At 44.5% G+C, this 22,231-nt stretch overlaps 1 protein-coding gene across 2 annotated transcripts in view; it reads left to right on the top strand.

The window, feature by feature from the left end:
- TMTC1 (transmembrane O-mannosyltransferase targeting cadherins 1) overlaps positions 1 to 22,231 on the top strand; it is a 228,684-nt gene that overhangs the window by 143,828 nt on the left and 62,625 nt on the right. For both annotated transcript variants that reach the window (XM_061638680.1, XM_061638681.1), the window contains one exon: positions 428 to 541. In XM_061638680.1, the coding sequence (XP_061494664.1) occupies positions 428 to 541 (114 nt within the window). The remainder of the gene's footprint in view (positions 1 to 427; positions 542 to 22,231) is intronic.

The following is a 22,231-nucleotide window of genomic DNA, read 5'->3' as shown; positions in this document are numbered from 1 at the left end:
AACAACCCAATGACCTCTTATGTAGCCCTGTCTCACAGGTCTAGCTCCCACCCTCTCGCACCTTCCCCTATGGATGCAGCTGTGCATCTGTCTGTGTCTGGACTTTCCCTTAGAGAAGCTGCATGTGGTAGTCCCTGATCTCTGTATGACACAGTCCGTCTTCCCCATTGGCATCTTGGGGCAATTTGCTTTGCTGTGAAATGGTGCTTATGTTTGCAGGTGAGGGATTCATGGGAGGATTGGGGAGGCTAATTACAAAAGTACAGTTGGGTATCATAGATGTACTAGGATCTTTTAAGTACTTGTTTTCCAGCATGCCTTGTTCTTCCTTGGTGCCCTTTACAGCAAGCTATCAAGAGACACAACCTCAGTAATAAAAAAGTAAAACTGTATTTGTTTCTGTTTCTGTGTGGTTTCTCATTCATAGGTCAGGAGTCCAGACTCTGCCCCATAATGCCAAAGTACACTACAACTATGCCAATTTTTTGAAAGACCAAGGACGCAACAGTGAAGCCATCTACCACTACAAGACAGCACTCAAGTAAGTTCTTAGAAAGTTTTCTAACATTCATTCTTGCCTTTTTGGTAGCGATAAATGTTTTTAAATGGATCATTTTTCCTTCTGCAAAGAAAGTGGTTTGGATTCATAGAGGAAGCATTTAAATCGAAACCACTTCCTCTAAAATGACTTCAACGAGACTCCCAGTACTGAGCCCCTTTGAAAGGGGGCTCCCTGCATAATTATGACATCAGGTGATTGACAGGTGGGCAGTTCCACCTACCTGCCAGAGTTGGCCTGCGCAGAGTGGGGGAATTAGAGATCTGGGCTGCAGGCCAGATCCAGTTTCCTACTGCTTGTGTTACATAGAGATCATGCTGCTGTTATATCCCAGGCAATGCCTTTTCTCAAGTAGACACCTTGGGGGTTGGTTGGTCCAAGATGTCCATAAGTATCTTTATTATCAGGAAACATTTTTATTACTATGAATTCTGGGGCATATATAGTGGTTTTATTCCCTTCTTACAGGGTTAGGGCATACGGTCTTTTGTTCAAGGACGTCTTCTACATGACTTGCCTTACCTCATGTATATGAGAGAATGTATTAACAGAGAAGTTAGGCTGTATCACTTGAAGATGGTACAGTCAACAGAAATGTGCCTGTGTCAACTGCTCTGACACCTTGTCTCCAGTGCTTCATTCTCACTGCAAGCCTGGCTGACTGAGCTCTGTGCTTCACAGACACCATCTAGACGACAGCACCAGCCAGGCTGAGCACTCAGGTGATTGTAAGGGTGATTGGGCCGTATAAGGCCAGCTTTGGCTGGTAAGACAGCTGCGGCTGTTTCTGGACTGGGATAGCCTGACCACTGTTGTCCACGCACTTGTAACCTCCAGGCTGGATTACTATAATGCGCTCTATGTGGGGCTGCCCTTGAGGTTGGTCCGGAAGCTGCAGCTGGTGCAAAATGCGGCGGTGAGACTGCTCACTGGGGCAGGGTATCGCCAACATGTCAGCCCACTGCTGAAAGAATTGCACTGGCTGCCCATTTGCTACCGGGCCAAGTTCAAGGTTCTATTTTGGTGTACAAAGCCCTATATAGCTTGGGACCAGGATACCTGAAAGACCGTCTTCTCCCTTATATACCCAGTTGATCACTGCGCTCTGCAGGTGAGGGCCTCCTGCAGATACCATCTTATCAGGAGGTTTCTTTCTGCACAACATAGGAAACAGACCTTTAGTGTGGCGGCACCTACCCTGTGGAATTCCCTCCCCTTAAATATTAGACAGGCGCCATCTCTGCTATCTTTTCGGCACCTTTTGAAGACTTTCCTCTTTCAACAAGCCTTTTAAGTTGAGACCTATGCCAGTCTGCATCTGTGTTGGAATTGCTTGTTAATTTTTTTTTTAATAATATGTTTTTAATCCTTTTTAAAAATATGTTTTTAACATTTTGTTTTAATGTATTTTAAGGTCTATTTTTATGATGTTTTAAAGTGTTTTTAGCGTTTCTGTTTGCTGCCCTGGGCTCTTGCTGGGAGGAAGGGCGGCATATAAATCAAATAATAAATAAAATAAATAAATAATAAATAAAGCCCTACTCCCATGGCTTGTTCTTCAGATGAGTCACTTATCTCTTGGACAGATACATTGCCTGATTAAGCTCCTGCTCACCATCCTTGATCCCTGCTCTGGTTCTTGATCTCCGCCCTGTTTTGGTTCATGCACCTGCTTTTGGTCCAAATGGATTGGCAGCCAGGTCCTCCCGCCTCACCCCAAAACCTGAGCACCTGAAGTCTGAAGACCTGACAACCTCACAGAACCATAATCCCACATTCTTGGTCTTAAACCAACATATATTTATTACAGAAAACATAGTACTCAGAAGCACATTGAAGAAGAGTTAGAAACAATCCTAGCATTGTGTAACACAAACAAAATAATCTACAGAGGTCGACATCTTCATCAAGCTATCCACTACAACCCCAAGGTCTCATTCCTGGTCAGTCACTGCCACTTCAGAGCCCATGAGTGTATATATGAAATTAAGATATTTTTTGCCCCAACTTTTTACTTTATATTGAATTGCATTTACCATTTTACTGCCTGTTCACTCATTTTGGAGAGATATTTGTGGAGCTCTTCATAATCTCTTTTTGTTTTAACCCGCTTGAACAATTTGATAACATCAGCAAACTTGGCTACCTCACTGCTCACCTCTAACTCTCCAAGGTTGCAATCCAATATATTACTCAGAAGTAAGCTCCATTGGGTTCAATGGGACTGACTCCCAGGTAAGTGTGTATTGGATTGCAGCCTAAACCATTTATGCCTCTGAATGCTAGTTGTTGGGAATCACAAGTGTGAAGAGTGTTGTTGCTCTAAAGTCCTGCTTGTGGGCTTCCCGTGTGTATCTCGTTGCTGGACTAGATGGATCTTTGGCCTCATCCAACAGGGCTCTTCTTAAAGGTCCACTTGGACTTCAATCTATCATTCTCATCTATTGTTCCATCAGAGCCTCTTGCTCTTGGTCACCAGTGTAAGATCTCTGTAAGGCACCTTATATTTTCAGCTATATATGTGAATGTCAGGCACACAGAATTGACAAACCTGATGTAAGGTAAGGCCCCATCTGCACTGTGCATTTAAAGCACATGATGTCATGGCTTCCCCCAAAGAATCGTGGGAGCTGTAGTTTCTTAAGGGTACTGAGAGTTGTTAGGAGCCCCCTCTTCTCACAGAACTACAGTTCTCAGAGTTCCCCGGGAAGAGGGATTGATTGTGAAACCACTCTGGGAATTGTAACTGTGAGGGAAACAGTGGTCTCCTAACAACTCTCAGCACCCTTAACAAACTATAGTTCCCAGGATTCTCGGCTGTACGGGCATTGTCCCCAGAGCTGTTGGTTCTGGGTGACTTTAACGTGCATGCCGAGGCCGCTCTCATAGGAGCCCCTCGGGATTTCCTGGAAACCATGGCTTCCTGGGAACTGTACCTAAGTAATACTGGGCCCACCCATGTAGCCGGTCATGCTCTCGACCTAGTATTTGTCCTGGGAGAGGAGAGAAGTGGTCTGAAGTTGGGAGTGATTCTTGCCACTCCTGTGTCATGGTCAGACCACTACCTGGTAAATATGGACTTCTCGTTGCCATCCCCCCTCCGCAGGGGTGAAGGACCTATTAAAATGGTCCGCCCCAGACGCCTGATGGATCCGGATGGATTCCTGACTGCGCTTGGGGAATTGGAACCTGCTGAAGGTCGCCCGCTCGAAACCCTGGTGAAGGAGTGGAACGTGGGGATCACCAGGGCATTAGACCGGGTGGCTCCGAAACGTCCTCTCCCCCTGAATAGAACTCAGCTAGCACCATGGTATACACCACGGTTGCGTAGTCTGAGACAGGAGGTGAGACGACTAGAGCGCCGGTGGCGGAAATCCCGCTCCGAAGATGTCTGGACACAGGTTAGAGCAGCAGTAGCTGCCTACCAAGTGGCAATAAAGGTAGGAAAGAAGGCTTTCTTCGCTGCCTCTATTGCGTCTGCGGAGTGCTGTCCCAGGAGGCTGTTCCAGGTGGTCCGAAGCCTGGTCGGTCCAGTTGCTCAGGAACCCTTGGAACAGTCAAAGGCCTCCTGTGACTTATTAGCAAAACACTTCGCCGATAAAATCGAACACTTACGGAGCTCGATCCCATGCGCCGTGGACACAGTGGATGAACCAGAGTTGGCCAGTTGCATGCCGGTAAATTGGGATCGGTTTCGGCTTCTCCCTTCTGAGGAAGTGGACAAGGTGCTTTCATCTGTGAAGCCAACCACTTGTCTTACTGATCCTTGCCCTTCGTGGCTCCTTGTGAGCTGCAGAGAGAAATTGGGCGAGGGGATCAAAGCGGTGGTAAACGCATCCTTGAAAGAGGGTGTGATGCCGTCAGCCTTTAAGGAGGCAATTGTAAAGCCCATCTTAAAGAAGCCCTCCTTGGATCCCCAAGTATTCGATAACTTCCGCCCAATTTCGAATCTGCCATTTCTGGGCAAGGTCATTGAGCGAGTGGTGGCCAACCAGTTGTCAGCACACTTGGATGAAACGGATTATTTGGATCCATACCAATCGGGTTTCAGGACTGGTCACGGAACTGAAACAGCCTTGGTCGCTCTGGTAGATGATTTGAGGAGGGCATTAGATAGGGGAGAATCCACCTTTCTTGTCCTCCTCGATCTCTCAGCGGCTTTTGATACTGTCGACCACAGTATCCTTCTGCTTCGCCTGGAGGGATTGGGAATTGGAGGCACTGTATTACAGTGGTTCTATTCCTTTCTCTCCGATAGGTACCAACAGGTAGCGTTGGGGGAGGAGGTATCAGACCCTTGGCCTCTCAATTGTGGTGTGCCACAGGGCTCTATCCTCTCTCCCATGCTATTTAACATCTATATGAAGCCGCTGGGGGCAATCATCAGGAGATTTGGGCTGCAGTGTCATCAATATGCGGATGACACTCAGCTCTATCTCTCGTTTAAATCTTCACCAGAGTTGGCTGTGGAGACCTTGTCCAAGTGCCTGGAATCCGTGAGTGGATGGATGGGAAGGAACAAGCTGAAGTTGAACCCTGATAAGACCGAGGTACTACTTGTGGGGGACAAGAGAAGGTTGGGCGACATTGACCTGAAGTTCAGTGGGGTGAGTCTACCCCTAAAGGACCAGGTCCGCAGCCTTGGGGTTGTGCTTGATTCCAGGCTGTCCATGGAGGCTCAGATTTCAGCAGTGAGCCGGGCAGCCTGGTACCAACTACACCTCATACGAAGGCTGCAACCCTACCTTCCTGTTCACCAGCTCCCACTAGTGGTACACGCCCTGGTCACCTCTCGTTTGGACTACTGTAATGCGCTGTATGTGGGGATACCCTTGAAAACTGTCCGGAAATTACAACTGATACAAAATGCGGCGGCTCGACTACTTACGAATAGTCGCCGCCGAGATCACATCACACCAGTGTTGTTCGACCTACACTGGCTACCAGTTGTTTTCCGAGCCCAATTCAAGGTGTTGGTATTGACCTTTAAATCCCTACACGGTTCCGGCCCAGTTTATCTCACGGAGCGCCTTCAACGCCACCAATTATGCCGCCCGACAAGATCGGCCACACAGGGCCTTCTCTCAATCCCGCCAACAAAAACAGCCAGATTGGCGGGTACAAGAGAGAGGGCATTCTCAGTGGCGGCCCCCACTCTTTGGAACTCCCTCCCACAAGATCTCCGGCACGCCTCTTCTTTAAATGTGTTTCGGAAAGCCTTAAAGACCTGGCTCTTTCAGCAGGCCTTCGGGGTATCCGGGGAGGGTTAATTGTTATAACTGAAATGCCTCCTGCCCAGTTTTAATATTGTTGCTGCAGATGTGTTGTTTTTATATTGTATTACTGTATTTTATCAAATGTATTTTAACAATTTTGTAAGTCGCCTAGAGTGGCCATTGGCCAGATAGGCGACGAAGAAATTAAATTTATTATTATTATTATTATTATTATTATTATTTGGGGGTAGCCATGACTGTTTAAAGTGATATGACACTGCTTTAAATGTAGAGTGCATATGGGGCCTTTGTCATGTGGAGTTGTGCAGATCCCTTACAAATTGCTCATAGTTCAAACAGAATCAGTACAAATGGCACAGAGGTACCACACCAAACTAGCTGCTTTTGCCCTGAAATCTCATGTTAGTTCAGCTGGTTTGAGTCCCTCATAAATGTGTTTGAAAATTGCTGATAGCTTGTGTCCAGCTCCTTGTTTCTCTCTCTCCCCCCCCCCGCCCTCCAGGTAGTGCCTTTCTTTATATCAGGTCCTAAGAATGCAGGCAGTGTATCTCTTGCCTGAGACAGGATGCCTTGGGGAAGTAGCAGTGAATGCTCACTCCTGAAAAAGGTTTATCTGCATAAATTCATAAGACAGGCATAGGAGTTTTATTTACATAGACAACAGGTTGGTATGAATTAATGTTTTTCATACCAAATGAATATCTCTCATACCAAATTAGTCTGTTGGTAAATTCATTCTCAGAAAGAGATAACTGTGACTCTGTAGGTTTGCAGGAATTCATAACATCACATTTCCTGCCCCCAGAGAGTACTAATGTTTAAATACAGTATTTTGACAAAATATCTTCACCAACTGCCTGGACATTTCAGGTTTGCAAGCATATTCACAGAGGATGTTTAAGTTTAAATACAGTCTCTTTAATTATACAAATGTACAGTTTCCAAGTAGAGCTATTAGCAGATATTGCTATAAGTATGTATGGTTTGCCTCTAGGTTTCTTTCTTTTTTTAGAAGATGATCTGTGGGCAATACCAAAGACATGTGAACTGTCTTGCAACAGTTTGTTTAAAACAACAACACAAAAAAGCAGTATTGAAGCCATTGATTAGGTGTACAGGAGCAGCAGAGGAAAAGCTGCATAACCCTTTTTCTTCTTGCTCCTCCCTAAGCAGCTTTTAGTACCCTTGGAAGGTGGGGGAGAGAGGGAAGAAGGAAAAAAAGCTCTTTAGGAATGGTGATTGTGAACAGACAAATGGAATGGTGATTGTGAACAGACAAATGGAATGGTGATTGTGAACAGACAAATGTAATGTTGATTGTGAATAGACAAATGGCAGAAGGGGAATGGGTTAAGCAACCCTTCCTGCCTCCCATTCCTCCACTCAACCAGGCAGCCTCCCACAGCTGTTTTTCATTTTAAAAAATAAATAAATAAGATTTAAGAAATACGTTCACGCATCTCTTGTGTATCTCTCGTTTGCCTCTTGGCCAAATGCCTTTAAAGTCATGTGGAAAGCCTTTCCACACAGTAGGATGCTGTTAAGAAATTAGCACAGCCAAATATTTGCATTTCATTACCAGATATTTTAGAAATGTTGAATGTGGAGCCCAAATTATTCTAGCTGCTTTTCCACCTGGATTCTTTTCTGTGCTTTTGGCTAAAATATAAAGATTAGGAAGGTTAACTATCCTAATGAGCTGTGCATAAGAATGGGCAAAACAGGCATTTCAGAATGGAATTTCTTCTGCTTGGCTCTGAACAGTTTCCCTTCAGTCTGGTGGCTGAGCAGAAAATGTCGAAGCTCTGAAAAATCACTGAGGATGAAACAAACTGTGCCTTCTGAAATACACCAAAGCAGCCTGATGTATTAATCCAGGGATGGGATGGGGGACATTTAATTCCTGCCCTACTCATCTGGGCTTCTTTACACTTCAGCCTAGCCTACGCCTCCTTCGTTTCCTCCTTGCATTGAGTGACTATGCTTGAAGAATTTGATTTCTGTGAATGTGAACTGGCCAGATCTGCACCAAAATGCATTACAAAATGCATATTTTAAGGTACAACTTTTAGAATTGTGTGCATTGAGAAAAATACATATTTCAATATGTATTTTGTTGTAAAATGCATAATTAAATACCTATTTTTGCACATTAAAAAATAAAATTCACGACTTCCCAGGAGGATCCCTCCGCCTGTGCTGCCTCTGAGACGGGCTCCCATCTTGGATGAAACTTTTTCAGTTTTAAATCCAGTCAGAAGGGTTTTTTTTGACTGGGGATAATTTGTTCCGGATAAGGAAGAAACGTGAGATTTCCCACACAGCTTTGTTGTGTTTGTTGGAGACTGGAATTCATTAGAATTGTCTGTGAAAGAAGGTCTTCCAGCAGCTCGGACGGAGCTAGGATTTCTAGCTAGCTCAGCTGAATAAGTGAGCCGTTTTTTTTTTCTTCAAAGAAATGATATGATGTTAATGAGATTTGATACCAACTAAGATAACCGCTGGAGGAAGGTGATTTTATAATCTATTAAGAGACAGGCTTGTTATATATTATAGACTTATAGCTGAACTATGACAAATCGGAAGTCAATATTTTTTTCCTCTTTCTTTTTTTATTGTATTAGTTATTGATTTGTGTTTTTTCTTTTTGTATTGTTTTGGTTTTGAAAATTTGAATAAAAATTAATTGAAAAAAATAAATAAATAAAATTCACAGGTTAATACAGGAAAAAGGGCAGTTAGACCTAATGAATGAATATATGCAAGACTGTCAGGGACTGGGGTTGATCCATCCATCTGTAGAACTGAGTTATTGTGATTTCACCCTTATGTTGTAACGCACCTTGCAAATTTGAAGTGCTGCATAAACTGGCAGATAATATTTGTTAAATAGATAATTACAATTCTGTAATTAAGCCTGTCTGCCTCACATTCAGGAGAATGAAACTGGATGTCTTCCATAACATCTAGCCCAGCCTTTCCCCACCAGTGTGCCTCCAGATGTTGTTGGACCACAACTCCCATCTTCCTGACCATTGGCAATGCTGGCTGAGGCTGATGGGAGTTGTGGTTCAACAACAACTGGAGGCACACTGGTTGGGAAAGGCTGATCTAGCAGTTTGAAAGGTGCGATGTGTCATCACCATGCTAGTGAGTTCCCCGTTTCTCCCACAAGAAGTAACCACTAAAGTGGAGTGTGTGTGTGTGTGTATGTAGATGCAGAACACGGTGATGTCACATCACACATTTCCAATTATGAGACATTATAGCATTTCAGATTGTGAGACATTATAGGGAAAGAGAGAAGGATGTGGAATTATGGGGGCTGCTCCTTACAGCAGTGGCTGCACTCTCATGTATTTCTGTCCCAACCTCACTTGGGATGACTAGACTTAAGGTGTGTGTGTGATTCTCCCAGAACACGTATGCGGGGTCACCTCTCTCCCTTCCTCCTTATCGCTCCCCAAAACCCACCTTTTCTGCTTACCCCCTTGTGCAGAAAGAAGCTGCTGGATCAGCTCACAAGTAACCCAGCCAGTAATCATCCTGGATGGGCTGCAGGTGGGCAAGGTGAGGGGAGAGATCTGATGAGAGGCTGCAATTTTCCAGACTCTACCTGACGGCTTACAAACCTCACAGGGAGCCTTGGAAAGAGGGAAAGCAAAGCCCGAAGAAGACACAGGCTGCTCCTTAAGGAAAGAGGAAGGAACTCTTAAGGGGGAAGGGCCGTAGCTCAGTGGTACAGCATCTGCCTTGTGTGCAGATCCCAAGTTCAATCCCCAATGGCATCTCCAGGCAGGGCTGGGAGAGACTCCCTTCCTGAAACCCTGGAGAGCCATTGCCAGTCAGTGTAGACAATACTGAGCTAATGGTCCATTGGTCTGATTCAGTATTAGGGCAGTTTCCTGTGTTCCTAATTGCTAGGGAGTGGGAAGCTGGGCTATCTATTCCTCCCCCCTCCTCTCAAGGTGAGCGGGGCTTCTCTGGTGATGGGAAGACAGAGCAGGAGATGCAGCTTGTGAGCCTGAAGGAAGCAAGGAAAAGCTGCCTTAAGCTCTTGAGTGGGTTGTACTGCCTTCAAGTCGATTCCGACTTATGGTGACCCTATGAATAGGGTTTTCGTGGTAAGTGGTATTCAGAGGGGGTTTACCATTGCCTTCCTCTGAGGCTGAGAGGCAGTGACTGGCCCAAGGTCACCCAGTGAGCTTCATGGCTGTGTGGGGATTCAAACCCTGGTCTCACAGGTCGTAGTCCAACACCTTAACCACTACGCCACACTGGCTCTCCTTGAGGGGGTTGGGACCCTAGAAATTCTCAACCTTGAGTGCTTCCATACTGAGGCAAAAAGGCAGAATAGAAACGAATCCCCTTAAATAATAAATAAATCGTAACCAAGCTTAAACGGGAGCAACGGTGTGTTTTCCTTTTTCTTCCCTCCCTACTGCTACCCCTTGCCCCCTTCCTTTGCTATCCCCCCCCATTTTTAATCTTAGATTATAAGCGCCTTTGGAGGCAGTGACCTGTGTGTTTTGCCTCTGGAACTCTCTAAGACGGCATGTATGTGGAGGGCACCGTATGAGTAGTAAATAAGGACGATAATAGCCTGAGAAGCAGTTTGACCCAGGTTTCCCTGATAAAAAGCTAGCCACTGCATGATATAGTTTCTCTATTCATCCCGCTGACAGTAACATGCTGTCCCCTTTCAGTGGCACTTAAGTGCAACCGTCTGATTGGGAATTAGTCTAAGCACGCAGTAATTGCTGCCGGAGGTTTTCTCCTCCTGTTTTGTTTTTCCTCCCCGAATTCAGCAAACATCAAGTTGCCATAGCCATGGTCTTCTACTTGGCAGAGTTTTAATTATGAAGGAGGCTGTTTTTAGGATTGATTTGCCAGGAGTGTTAATTAAGCATCATTAGATATATAGCCCACGAAAATCTTGTTTACAGAGCATTGTGAATGTCATCCTGCCTGGTGCTTTATGCCTTGTGAAGGGCCAGCAGTGCCGCTTTCCAAAGTTGCTCATAGCACCTGCAAGTACTTCATTGGTAGATGTGAGGTTGCTTGGCAACTTGAAATTAAGCTGTGGTTGCCTGCTCTGATCCTGTTACCTTTTCAACTCAAGTAACTAAGTTATGTGGGCAAAATAAACATGGCTTCACGCTAGTATGTTGATTTTCTTGCAGCTGGAAGATTGTTGCACCTAGATGGGACATGAGGGGCCTTTTCCAGAATGTTAGCAAGTGTAAACCAGGAGTCATGAGCAATTATTGCTTTAGGAGGGGAATTTGCTATCAAAGGGTAGATTGAAAAGCTTGGCCATAGGTCAGTCCTGTGCTGGAGAGGAACATGGGAATATTCTAAGTCAGATGTGGGGAATCTTTGGCCTTCCAGATATAGCTGAATTACAACTCCCATCAGTTCCAGCCAGCATGGCCAATGGCCAGGGATGAGGGCAGTTGTTGTTCAGCAACATCTGGAGGGCCAAAGGTTCCCCACACCTGTTCTAAGTCATGAAAGACTGCACATAGAAGCTGTGAGGACACTCTGGGCCCGTGTTTGAGAACAGAAGTATTACACTAATGCAGGGGTAGCCAATGTGGTGCCCTCCACATGTTGCTGAAGGTCTGTTGAAGGCAGATAGAAGGTCTGTGGTTTATGCAAACAGTTGAGAGTTAGCTGAAGTGGGTGTATGTACATCTGGTTTTCTGACCCACTGCTTGCCCTTCTCTTTACCAGAGTGTATTTAATCGTTGTTGTTTTTTAGCATCTAAGCATGACTTGGATTTGGCAAGACTTTTACATGGTCCAAGGGGTCATAGGAACATAGGAAGCTGCCTTATACTGAGTCAGACCATTAGTCCATCAAGCTCAATATTGTCTCTACACTGACTGGCAGTGGCTGTCCAGGGTTTCCTATCTGGAGATGCTGGGGATTGAACTTAGGACCTTCTGCATGCAAGGCAGATGCTCTATCACTGAGCTATGGCCCTTCCCTGCTCTCTCCCTTTTTGTTTTCTTACTTGCCTGCACTACAGGTGGTTTTACTGGAACTGTAGTCCTAGCTCCTTCACAGTAGTTATCTTGGACAGAGAATGCTTAGAACCCTGCTACTCCAAAAAGAGCCAAAGGCGGTACTAATAACCACTGGTAGTCTACCCTCTCTGAATTTGTTTAATTCCCCTGTAAAACCATCACCACATTTTGAGACAGTGAATTTCATGACTCATGTGCTTTGTGAAGAAGTAATTCCCTTTTTTCTGACCTGAATTTTCAGCCAGTTTGTTTCATTGGGTTCTAGTATTATGGGATTTTTTATATATATACCTCAATATTGACCCCCCTCAGGAACCTTTTTTCTTAACAAAAATGGCCCAAATGCTGTAGTTTTTCATCATTGGGAAGGTGCTCATAGGAGGCGATCTCTCCCTTGAAGACTGTAATGTGAGGCAGAAGTTAATGTATACATTCCAAACACAATTCCATGTTTCTCTTTCAAAGACCAGCTCAATTTCTGCAGGAAATGGGTGGGCTATAAAGTAAAACATAATGCGACATATTAAGTTAGGCCTCTTGAATGCTGTTTTCTACTAGTGTCTCAGTAGGAAATTCATACGGTGACAGACCACATTTTAGAACAGGCATAAAACAGAGATACAGAAGGCCACAGGTTGTTTTATAATATAACACCATGGACTATTGCAGAATTGTTGCGTGGGTTGCAGAAATGGAACCACATGGGAGGGAACCATAAACAAGGTCAAATAAACTTCTGTGTGCAAATTTATTGGTCTGAACAAAACCTCTCTTTTGTGTCAGGCACAGATGGTGGAAAGTAAGTGTACCTTGAAAGGCTCATTCTTTGGGGGAATGCAAACTGAACTGTGTCTAAATCAGAGTTCACGAGTGGTTGATATTCTGGAATGGTGATAATAGTTATAAACCTTTAAGCTTACTTGCAGCAAAGCAATAAAGACAAATCACTGCAATAGAGCTCTTTGGTAGTTTGCCAGGTGTGCTGTAGTTGGCCTCAGAAAAAAGAAAATCCTGCTGTTTGGCAGAACTATTTTTTTTTAATGAAACAAATGGAGAGAGATGCTGCTAAAGAGTGCAGATGATTAGAGGTGAAGGTTATCCCCTAAGGTTAATTTTAAAATGCTTGCCACTGTAGCAGGTTTGCTGCTGCCGCTCTGCGTAAGGCACCCTGCTGCAGGAAGATCAAAGAGTATTCATCTGAGATGAAACAAAGTATGATAAATCATTGCTGTGTGTGCATATTAGTGTGTGGAAGAGAGAATAAGAGTAGTGAGATATGCAGTTTCTGGTGCTGTGCTGAATGTTTAATATGTCGTTGAAGCCTTTCTTGTTAGAATGTGTACACTCTCTCCTCCTCCGTTTAACACAATATTGCTGATAAGCAACACTACACACCCCTTGCTTTCTGTTGTTTGCCCCGACTCCCTATTGCAGTGCATGCTACTGCCCTCTCCGCCTGAGATTATGCTGCCCTTCCTAAGTGTTGAGTAAGGGCCATAGCTCAGAAGGAGAGCTCACACTTTGCTTACAGAAGGTTCCAGCTTCAATCCCTAATTCCCTGGTTTAACTTGGGTTGCGGGATTTCTTTGCCTGATAGCCCAGAGAACAACTGCCATTCAAGGCAGACAGTACTGAACTAGATGGGTGGCTGGAATACAGAATACCAGTTGCTGGAAACCTCAGGGGGGAGACTGCTCTTGTGCTTAGGTCCTGTTTGTGGGCTTCCCATAGCCATCTGGTTGGCCACTGTGAGAACAGGATGCTGGACTAGATGGGCCATGGGCCCGATCCAGCTGGCTTTTTTATGTCCACTATATGGCATCTTCCATATGGTTAAATAGTCCTTCAGCTGCAGACTGTGGGATAAATGAGACTTGAAGCTAAATGCATGACTGCATCTAGCATGTCTAATTTCCCCCCCTTCTCAGAAAGAGCTGTTGGGGTGAGTAGGATCAGGTCCATGTGGTATGTGGGGAGGGTCTTTTTAATACCACTTCCAACATGGTCCTGATGAAAATTGCCTTCGAAAAGCTGCTGTTCCTGGGAGGGATGGTGGAGAATTTCAGTTCAGTTCACATTTAAAGGTGAACCTACCTAATTCACAGTTTCTGAAACAATGTAAGGTCAGGAATATACCCACCCTTTGATATTTATGCTGCTCTGAATTTTGCACTGCAGTTCTCCAGCCAAGTCATGTGTAATAAAATTGCATGTACTAAGGCAGAGTGTGCATACAGATGTATGCATTAGTGAAAATAACATGAACTGAATTTAAGATTGGAAAAATGAAAAATGACAGAAACCAAAACTGACAGATTAACCTGCCTCTAGTTCCCCCTGGAAGGAAGCTTTCACTGGAATCAATGGGAGCTTTCACTGGAATCAATGGGAGCTTCCCTCCCAGAGGGAATAGCAACTTGGGGGCAATATTTTTTATCAGGACTGCAACAGGGAAAGGGGGTATGGTTAAAAAAAATCCCACCTTCCCTGCACACCACAATCCTAATCCTAAACCCCCATGAGTTTTTTTTTTTAAGGAAAAATGGTAGACATATTAACTCCAACCACACATTTAATATCACCTCTTTATTTGGCCCAAAGTAAAGCACAATAGAGTTCATAGACAATCCTAAAATTTAATTTCCATTTGCCTTACTACAAGTTGAGGGAGAGATTGTTTAATCTCTGTGAGTTCTGACTGCAGTTGCCTGTCGACAGCAAAAGGCTGCTTCTTTCCAAGTGGTCCAACAGAAATGGTTTCATTTTAGTCATGATGAAATCCAAAACACAGTGGGCATTGCTGAAACAAAATGAATATTGCCTTGTTGATTTAAACACATTTCATTTGTTTGCCCAGACTTGGAGTGGTGTTACATAGTGACACAGGAATTCCTGACTGAAGCATTGAAATTTCGAATCTAAACACTGCTTTGTGTTGACAGTTTTCATTGTTTATTTCCCAAAAAATTAGTTTCCTGCTGTGGTGGATGCAGCCTGATTTTCTAAAGCTGCAGTCCCGTACCCACTTACCCGGGAGTAACCTGCGGTGAACGCAGCGAGACTTCTGAGTAAATGTGCATAGGATTGCAGTGCCCAGGAGCTTTCTCCAGCCTAGAATACAAATTTGGGTTGCTTCCACAGTGCCTATAAAAATGTAAGAAATAGAAGCTTCAGTTCCAGTATCAGGATCCAGATTCATATATATTGCTTTCATATATTTTCCTTGCTCCGACAGACAAAGTCCTACTTTAAATCATTGAAGTACTTACCATCTCTCTTCCCTTGCCCTCAGCTAAAGCTGCTGGAGCTTTTCCTCATAGAAGAGGTCATGCAATGTTAGCTCCTCTTATATGTTTTTGTAAGCATTGGTGCAAGGACACCAGCTTTCTGTATTTGTTTAGATGTACAGTAAAATTAGTGGACCTTGTAAGATTTGGCCCAGGTTTTCTGCCATCTGTGCTCTGCTTGTCAACCCATTCCCATCATCGTGTTTTTGGTAAAAAAAAAAAAAAAGGAGCCAATTGCCCCTGAAGCAGGGATATCAGACAGTAAGGTGCTAAAGATAACCACAGTCACCCCTCTATTCTACAGATTAACAAGGGTAAACAGAACAACAACAATAATAAATAATGTATTGGTAAATACCCACAAAGCATTCTGGGAGCTGAGCAGCTCCATAATCCTCCAGGAATAAACCACCTTAATCCCCTCTCCTATCAGTGCTAGCATCCTGGACTGGGATATCCACACCTTGGATAAAGTTAAGGATGTTGGGGAATTCCATCAGAAATGAAAACAGGAGCAGAAATTGCCACAGTTGGCATGTTCATAAGAGGTGAGGAACAAAAATCATGCAAATGAAGATGGGTAGCATTTGCTATCAGTGTTTTTTAGTCCGCAAACATTATGTTCATTATGCTCAGAGCAATAACTAATAAGGGCAGCCCAAGGTCACCCTGAGCTAGGAGCCAAATCCTGAAAGAACCTATATCTTAGGAGACAGATCCTAGGAGAAGGAAGCGTATAGAAAGCTAGTTTTCAACACCACCCTAGCAGGAAAGCTTCAGGGGACACTGTAAACAAGGCTAAATTCCAGTCAGAGAGAAGGGGGGAAAGGAAACTCCACCGATACATACAGGGAGAGAGTCAGCTCAGTCCTTGCTAAAAAGGGCAGCTTCAGCCTTCCTGAAACACAACCACAAGCTCTGTTTCCCTAGGTTAAAGAAAGGTCAGGCTGTTCTAGGTGGGAAAACAACAAACACAAAAGACTTGCCTGGAAGGCGCAGCCCCTTGCTGAGATTAAAAGCAGCCAAAAGCTTAAACAGCCCCGCCCCTCACTCAGGAAGGAAGCCTGAGAGAATACTAAAGAGTTAAGCCCCAGCTGATAGCCATCAGCCTCAAGTAACACATCATTGGCTGGCAGCAGTAGCTGGGAGGAACCAGCCACACATATAAAGTCAGAGCACCCTAGCGAGGGAGCCTGCTCCACGAGCTAGAGGGAGCCCCAGCTGACAAAGCGTCAAGGCGAGTTAAGCAGCAGAGTGAGTTCGGCAGCAGGGCGAGGAGGCCAGGGCCCCCCACTCTGCCCATCTGTTCCCTGACCTCAACTAAACCACAGTCTCCAACCCATTGACGTAATAAACCTTAAACAAAACTATGCAGGTAAGAAGCCAGCAGGGGTGTGGGGGCTTTCCAGTGTTTTGCACTGCCTGCAGCATGTACGACTATCTGCCTGTTGGACAGAAGTCGTGGGTGTGCTCTCGGTGCAATGAGCTCCTGGCTCTCCGGGAACGACTTCATTTCCTTGAGGCCAAGGTGGCGGACCTGGAAAAGCTGAGAGAGGCAGAGAGGTGTGTGGAGGAGGCCTTCAGGGACGTTATAGCTGTGTCCCACTCCAACGATGATAGCTTTCCTGCTATCATGGAGAACAATGGTCTCGGGGAAGGAGAGCATCCAGCTGAGGAAGAGGGAAACGATCCCTTAGAAGGGGCCCATTCCTTGGGGGATGAGCAGCTATCCTTTCGTGCCGAGGATATATCTCCAGGGGGTGGAGGGATCCTTGTAGTGGGTGATTCGATCATTAGGAACATAGACAGTGGGGTGTGTGATGGGCGTGTAGACCACAAGGTGTTTTGCCTGCCTGGTGCGAAGGTTGCGGATATCGCCCGTCGTTTAGATAGTTTGGTAGACAGTGCTGGGAAGTAGTCAGTGGTCGTGGTGCACGTTGGCACCAACGACATGGGGAAATGCAGCCATGAGGTCCTGGAAGCAAAATTTAGGTTGCTAGGTAGGATGCTGAAAGCCAGGACCTCCAAGGTGGCTTTCTCTGAAATGCTACCGGTTCCACGCGCAGGACCAGCCAGACAGGCCCAGCTTCTCAGTCTCAATGCGTGGATGAGACGATGGTGTCGGGTGGAAGGGTTTGGATTTGTTAGGCACTGGGGAACATTTTGGGACAAGCCGGGCCTGTACAAAAGGGACGGGCTCCACTTGAACCAGAATGGAACCAGACTGCTGGCACTTAAAATTAAAAAGGTGGCAGAGCAGCTTTTAAACTGACTGAGGGGGGAAACCCGACAGGAGCTGAGAAAGGTCCGGTTTGGAATAAACCTCCCCCCTGGGATAAAAACCAAAGAAATGATGAAATTTTAAAAGGGGTAGGCCTAGAAGTAGGCATTGTGAGAGCAGGGGCACAGGATATAAATTCAGAAGAGCAAAATTACCACAGGCCTAACCACAAGTGCCAAAGACACTTGAAGAGAGACACTGCTTACAAGTGCCTGTACGCTAATGCTAGGAGCCTGCGAACCAAGATGGGAGAACTGGAGTGCTTGGTCTTAGAGGAGAGCATTGATATAGTGAGCATAACGGAGACCTGGTGGAATGGAGAAAACCAGTGGGATACGGTTATCCCTGGATATAAACTATATCGGAAGGACAGGGAAGGACGTATTGGTGGCGGAGTCGCTCTATACGTGAAAGAAGGCATTGAATCCAGCAAGCTCGAAACCCCAAAAGAGGCAGACTCCTCCACAGACTCGTTGTGGGTGGTGATACCGTGCCCCAGGAGGGACTTAATACTGGGAACGATCTATCGTCCCCCTGATCAAAATGCTCAGGGAGACCTTGAGATGAGATATGAAATTGAGGAAGCATCCAAACTAGGAAATGTGGTAGTAATGGGTGACTTCAACTACCCGGACATAGACTGGCTGCATATGTGTTCCAGTCATGACAAAGAAGCAAAGTTTCTAGATATTCTAAATGACTATTCCCTAGACCAGTTGGTCATGGAACCAACCAGAGGGACGGCAACCCTGGACTTAATCCTCAGTGGGGACCGGGACCTGGTGCGAGATGTAAGTGTTGTTGAACCGATTGGGAGCAGTGACCACAGTGCTATTAAATTAAACATACATGTAACTGGCCAATTGCCAAGAAAATCCAACACGGTCACATTTGACTTCAAAAGAGGAAACTTCACAAAAATGAGGGGATTGGTAAAAAGAAAGCTGAAAAACAAAGTCCAGAGGGTCACATCACTCGAAAATGCTTGGAAGTTGTTTAAAAACACTATATTAGAAGCTCAACTGGAGTGCATACCGCAGATCAGAAAAGGTACCACCAGGGCCAAGAAGATGCCAGCATGGTTAACGAGCAAAGTCAAGGAAGTTCTTAGAGGCAAAAAGTCTTCCTTCAGAAAATGGAAGTCTTGTCCGAATGAAGAAAATAAAAAAGAACACAAACTCTGGCAAAAGAAATGCAAGAAGACAATAAGGGATGCTAAAAAAGAATTTGAGGAGCACATTGCTAAGAACATAAAAACCAGCAACAAAAAATTCTATAAATACATTCAAAGCAGGAGACCATCTAGGGAGACGATTGGACCCTTGGATGATAAGGGAGTCAAAGGTGTACTAAAGAACGATAAGGAGATTGCAGAGAAGCTAAATGAATTCTTTGCATCTGTCTTCACAGTGGAAGATATAGGGCAGATCCCTGAACCTGAACTAACATTTGCAGGAAGGGATTCTGAGGAACTGAGACAAATAGTGGTAACGAGAGAGGAAGTTCTAAGCTTAATGGACAATATAAAAACTGACAAATCACCGGACCCGGATGGCATCCACCCGAGAGTTCTCAAAGAACTCAAATGTGAAATTGCTGATCTGCTAACTAAAATATGTAACTTGTCCCTCGGGTCCTCCTCCGTGCCTGAGGACTGGAAAGTGGCAAATGTAACGCCAATCTTCAAAAGGGATCGAGAGGGGATCCCGGAAATTACAGGCCAGTTAGCTTAACTTCTGTCCCTGGAAAACTGGTCGAAAGTATTATTAAAGCTAGATTAACTAAGCACATAGAAGAACAAGCCTTGCTGAAGCAGAGCCAGCATGGCTTCTGCAAGGGAAAGTCCTGTCTCAGTAACCTATTGGAATTCTTTGAGAGTGTCAACAAGCATATAGATAGAGGTGATCCAGTGGACATAGTGTACTTAGACTTTCAAAAAGTGTTTGACAAGGTACCTCACCAAAGGCTTCTGAGGAAGCTTAGCAGTCATGGAATAAGAGGAGAGGTCCTCTTGTGGATAAGGAATTAGTTAAGAAGCAGAAAGCAGAGAGTAGGAATAAACGGACAATTCTCCCAATGGAGGGCTGTAGAAAGTGGAGTCCCTCAAGGATCGGTATTGGGACCTGTACTTTTCAACTTGTTCATTAATGACCTAGAATTAGGAGTGAGCAGTGAAGTGGCCAAGTTTGCTGATGACACTAAATCGTTCAGGGTTGTTAAAACAAAAAGGGATTGCGAAGAGCTCCAAAAAGACCTCTTGAAACTGAGTGAATGGGCAGAAAAATGGCAAATGCAATTCAATATAAACAAGTGTAAAATTATGCATATTGGAGCAAAAAATCTGAATTTCACATATACGCTCATGGGGTCTGAACTGACGGTGACCGACCAGGAGAGAGACCTCGGGGTTGTAGTGGACAGCATGATGAAAATGTCGACCCAGTGTGCGGCAGCTGTGAAAAAGACAAATTCCATGCTAGCGATAATTAGGAAAGGTATTGAAAATAAAACAGCCGATATTATCATGCCGTTGTATAAATCTATGGTGCGGCGGCATTTGGAATACTGTGTACAGTTCTGGTCGCCTCATCTCAAAAAGGATATTCTAGAGTTGGAAAAGGTTCAGAAGAGGGCAACCAGAATGATCAAGGGGATGGAGCGACTCCCTTACGAGGAAAGGTTGCAGCATTTGGGGCTTTTTAGTTTAGAGAAAAGGCGGGTCAGAGGAGACATGATAGAAGTGTATAAAATTATGCATGGCATTGAGAAAGTGGATAGAGAAAAGTTCTTCTCCCTCTCTCATAATACTAGAACTCGTGGACATTCAAAGAAGCTGAATGTTGGAAGATTCAGGACAGACAAAAGGAAGGACTTCTTTACTCAGCGCATAGTTAAACTATGGAATTTGCTCCCACAAGATGCAGTAATGGCCACCAGCTTGGATGGCTTTAAAAGAAGATTAGACAAATTCATGGAGGACAGGGCTATCAATGGCTACTAGCCATGATGGCTGTGCTGTGCCACCCTAGTCAGAGGCAGCATGCTTCTGAAAACCAGTTGCCGGAAGCCTCAGGAGGGGAGAGTGTTCTTGCACTCGGGTCCTGCTTGCGGGCTTCCCCCAGGCACCTGGTTGGCCACTGTGAGAACAGGATGCTGGACTAGATGGGCCACTGGCCTGATCCAGCAGGCTCTTCTTATGTTCTTATGTAATTAATTACTTTATCACGGATAGCAAGATGAACAGTGTAGGTTTTAGCAGAAGCTGAACTGTAGCAGAACAGAAATAGCACTGATTGCAACAAACACAGGATAGGATGGAAATAATTGCCTCCTTTCATCCTTAGATAATTATTGAAACATCATAAAGATCCCTCCCTCCCTCTCCCTCTCCCTCTCACATACACACTCTTTGAGATCACTTGAACTTTTATCCACTTTGTCCTAATTATGTAGGACTTGTAATACCCCTTTGTTGTGCTGGCATCCACAGACTCATGAGCTGCATCAATCAAGGTTTCTTCAAAGGGTGGAGAAGTTGAAGTCTCCCAGCACAACTGAGTTGCAGTTTTCAACATCAAATCTAGGACTATCTCCATCAGCTCAGTTGAGGTTCTCTTAGTCAGCAGACAATTAGTGCTCAAGAATTTCCTGTCTGTCTTGGTTCCCCAGCACAAGATACATTCACTAATAATGGGCCATAGTCTGTTGTAGATGCCTTTGCAATGAGGTAGAATTCTAGCAGGTGATCAGAGCCTCGCCTCACCTCCCAAACCTTCACCTTTGGGTTTGATGGTGAATGGATTATCTAGCCATTTTTAATGGCCCTCTGTTTTTGCTCCCTTATTAAGGTAATCAGTGGCCTTCAGCCCCTTCCAACCTTCAGTAGCTGACACTTTACCAAAGTGATAAGCCATAGTAAATCTTTGTGGGACTCTTGTTAGGTAGTACTTATGATGAGGTAGGAGAGCAAGGAGTTTGCTATCTGTGTATCTATACTTTTTGACCTGCCATGTGATATGGGTAGGGAAGGAAAGGTAGGGAATCCATAGAATTATAAATAAAATAACACTTAGCACCAGGCTATACCTTCCCCTGTTTTAAAACAAGACCCACACAAATATTGCAGAGAATCAGGTTTCCTTCTATGCTTCCCCATGGGTTTTTTTAATTTATATTTAAAACCTGTGTGTCTGGGCTGATTTAAACTTAATTAAATCTCATTCTTGCTTTACATTCTGAACACTTTTCAGCAAGGGGCTGCAGATGACCTTGGACACCATCTGGGATTTATTTCTGCAAAGAATCAAAGTGCCAACGCCATTAGTCAATATCTATTTTTGTTGTTCTGTTTTTTTATTTTTACAAAAACTCAAAATGTTTTGTGCCTGCACATTTTTGAGGGTCGTAGCTGTCCTTGTTCCTAATGCACTAACTAATATTATGGAGATGGATTAGTCTTTTGGAATGATTTCTTGAAGTTTGGTCTTTATTTGACTGTACATTTGATTGCACCAAGATTCTTTTCGAGCATTGTTTTACTGATCTGTTCCCATGCATTGGTAAATTGTCCCATGGAAAGAATCTTGACACAGTTTATGTACAATTATATCAAGAGTTCTTTTTTTTTATATCAGTAAAACATCACAGAACAAGTATCCTAATGCAAGGATTGCTTTTTTCCAGTGACACATCCTCATATACACAGCAGTCTGTACAACATTTAGAAATTGAACCAAACCTAAACAATGTGAGATTCCTGGTGCCCAGAGATATAGGAACATAGGAAGCTGAGTCAGACCATTGGCCCATCTAGCTGAGTATTGCCTCTACACTG

The sequence above is a fragment of the Rhineura floridana genome, chromosome 8 (assembly GCF_030035675.1).
Source record: "Rhineura floridana isolate rRhiFlo1 chromosome 8, rRhiFlo1.hap2, whole genome shotgun sequence".
NCBI lineage: Eukaryota > Metazoa > Chordata > Lepidosauria > Squamata > Rhineuridae > Rhineura > Rhineura floridana.
This window is presented reverse-complemented; position numbering and strand designations above follow the sequence as displayed.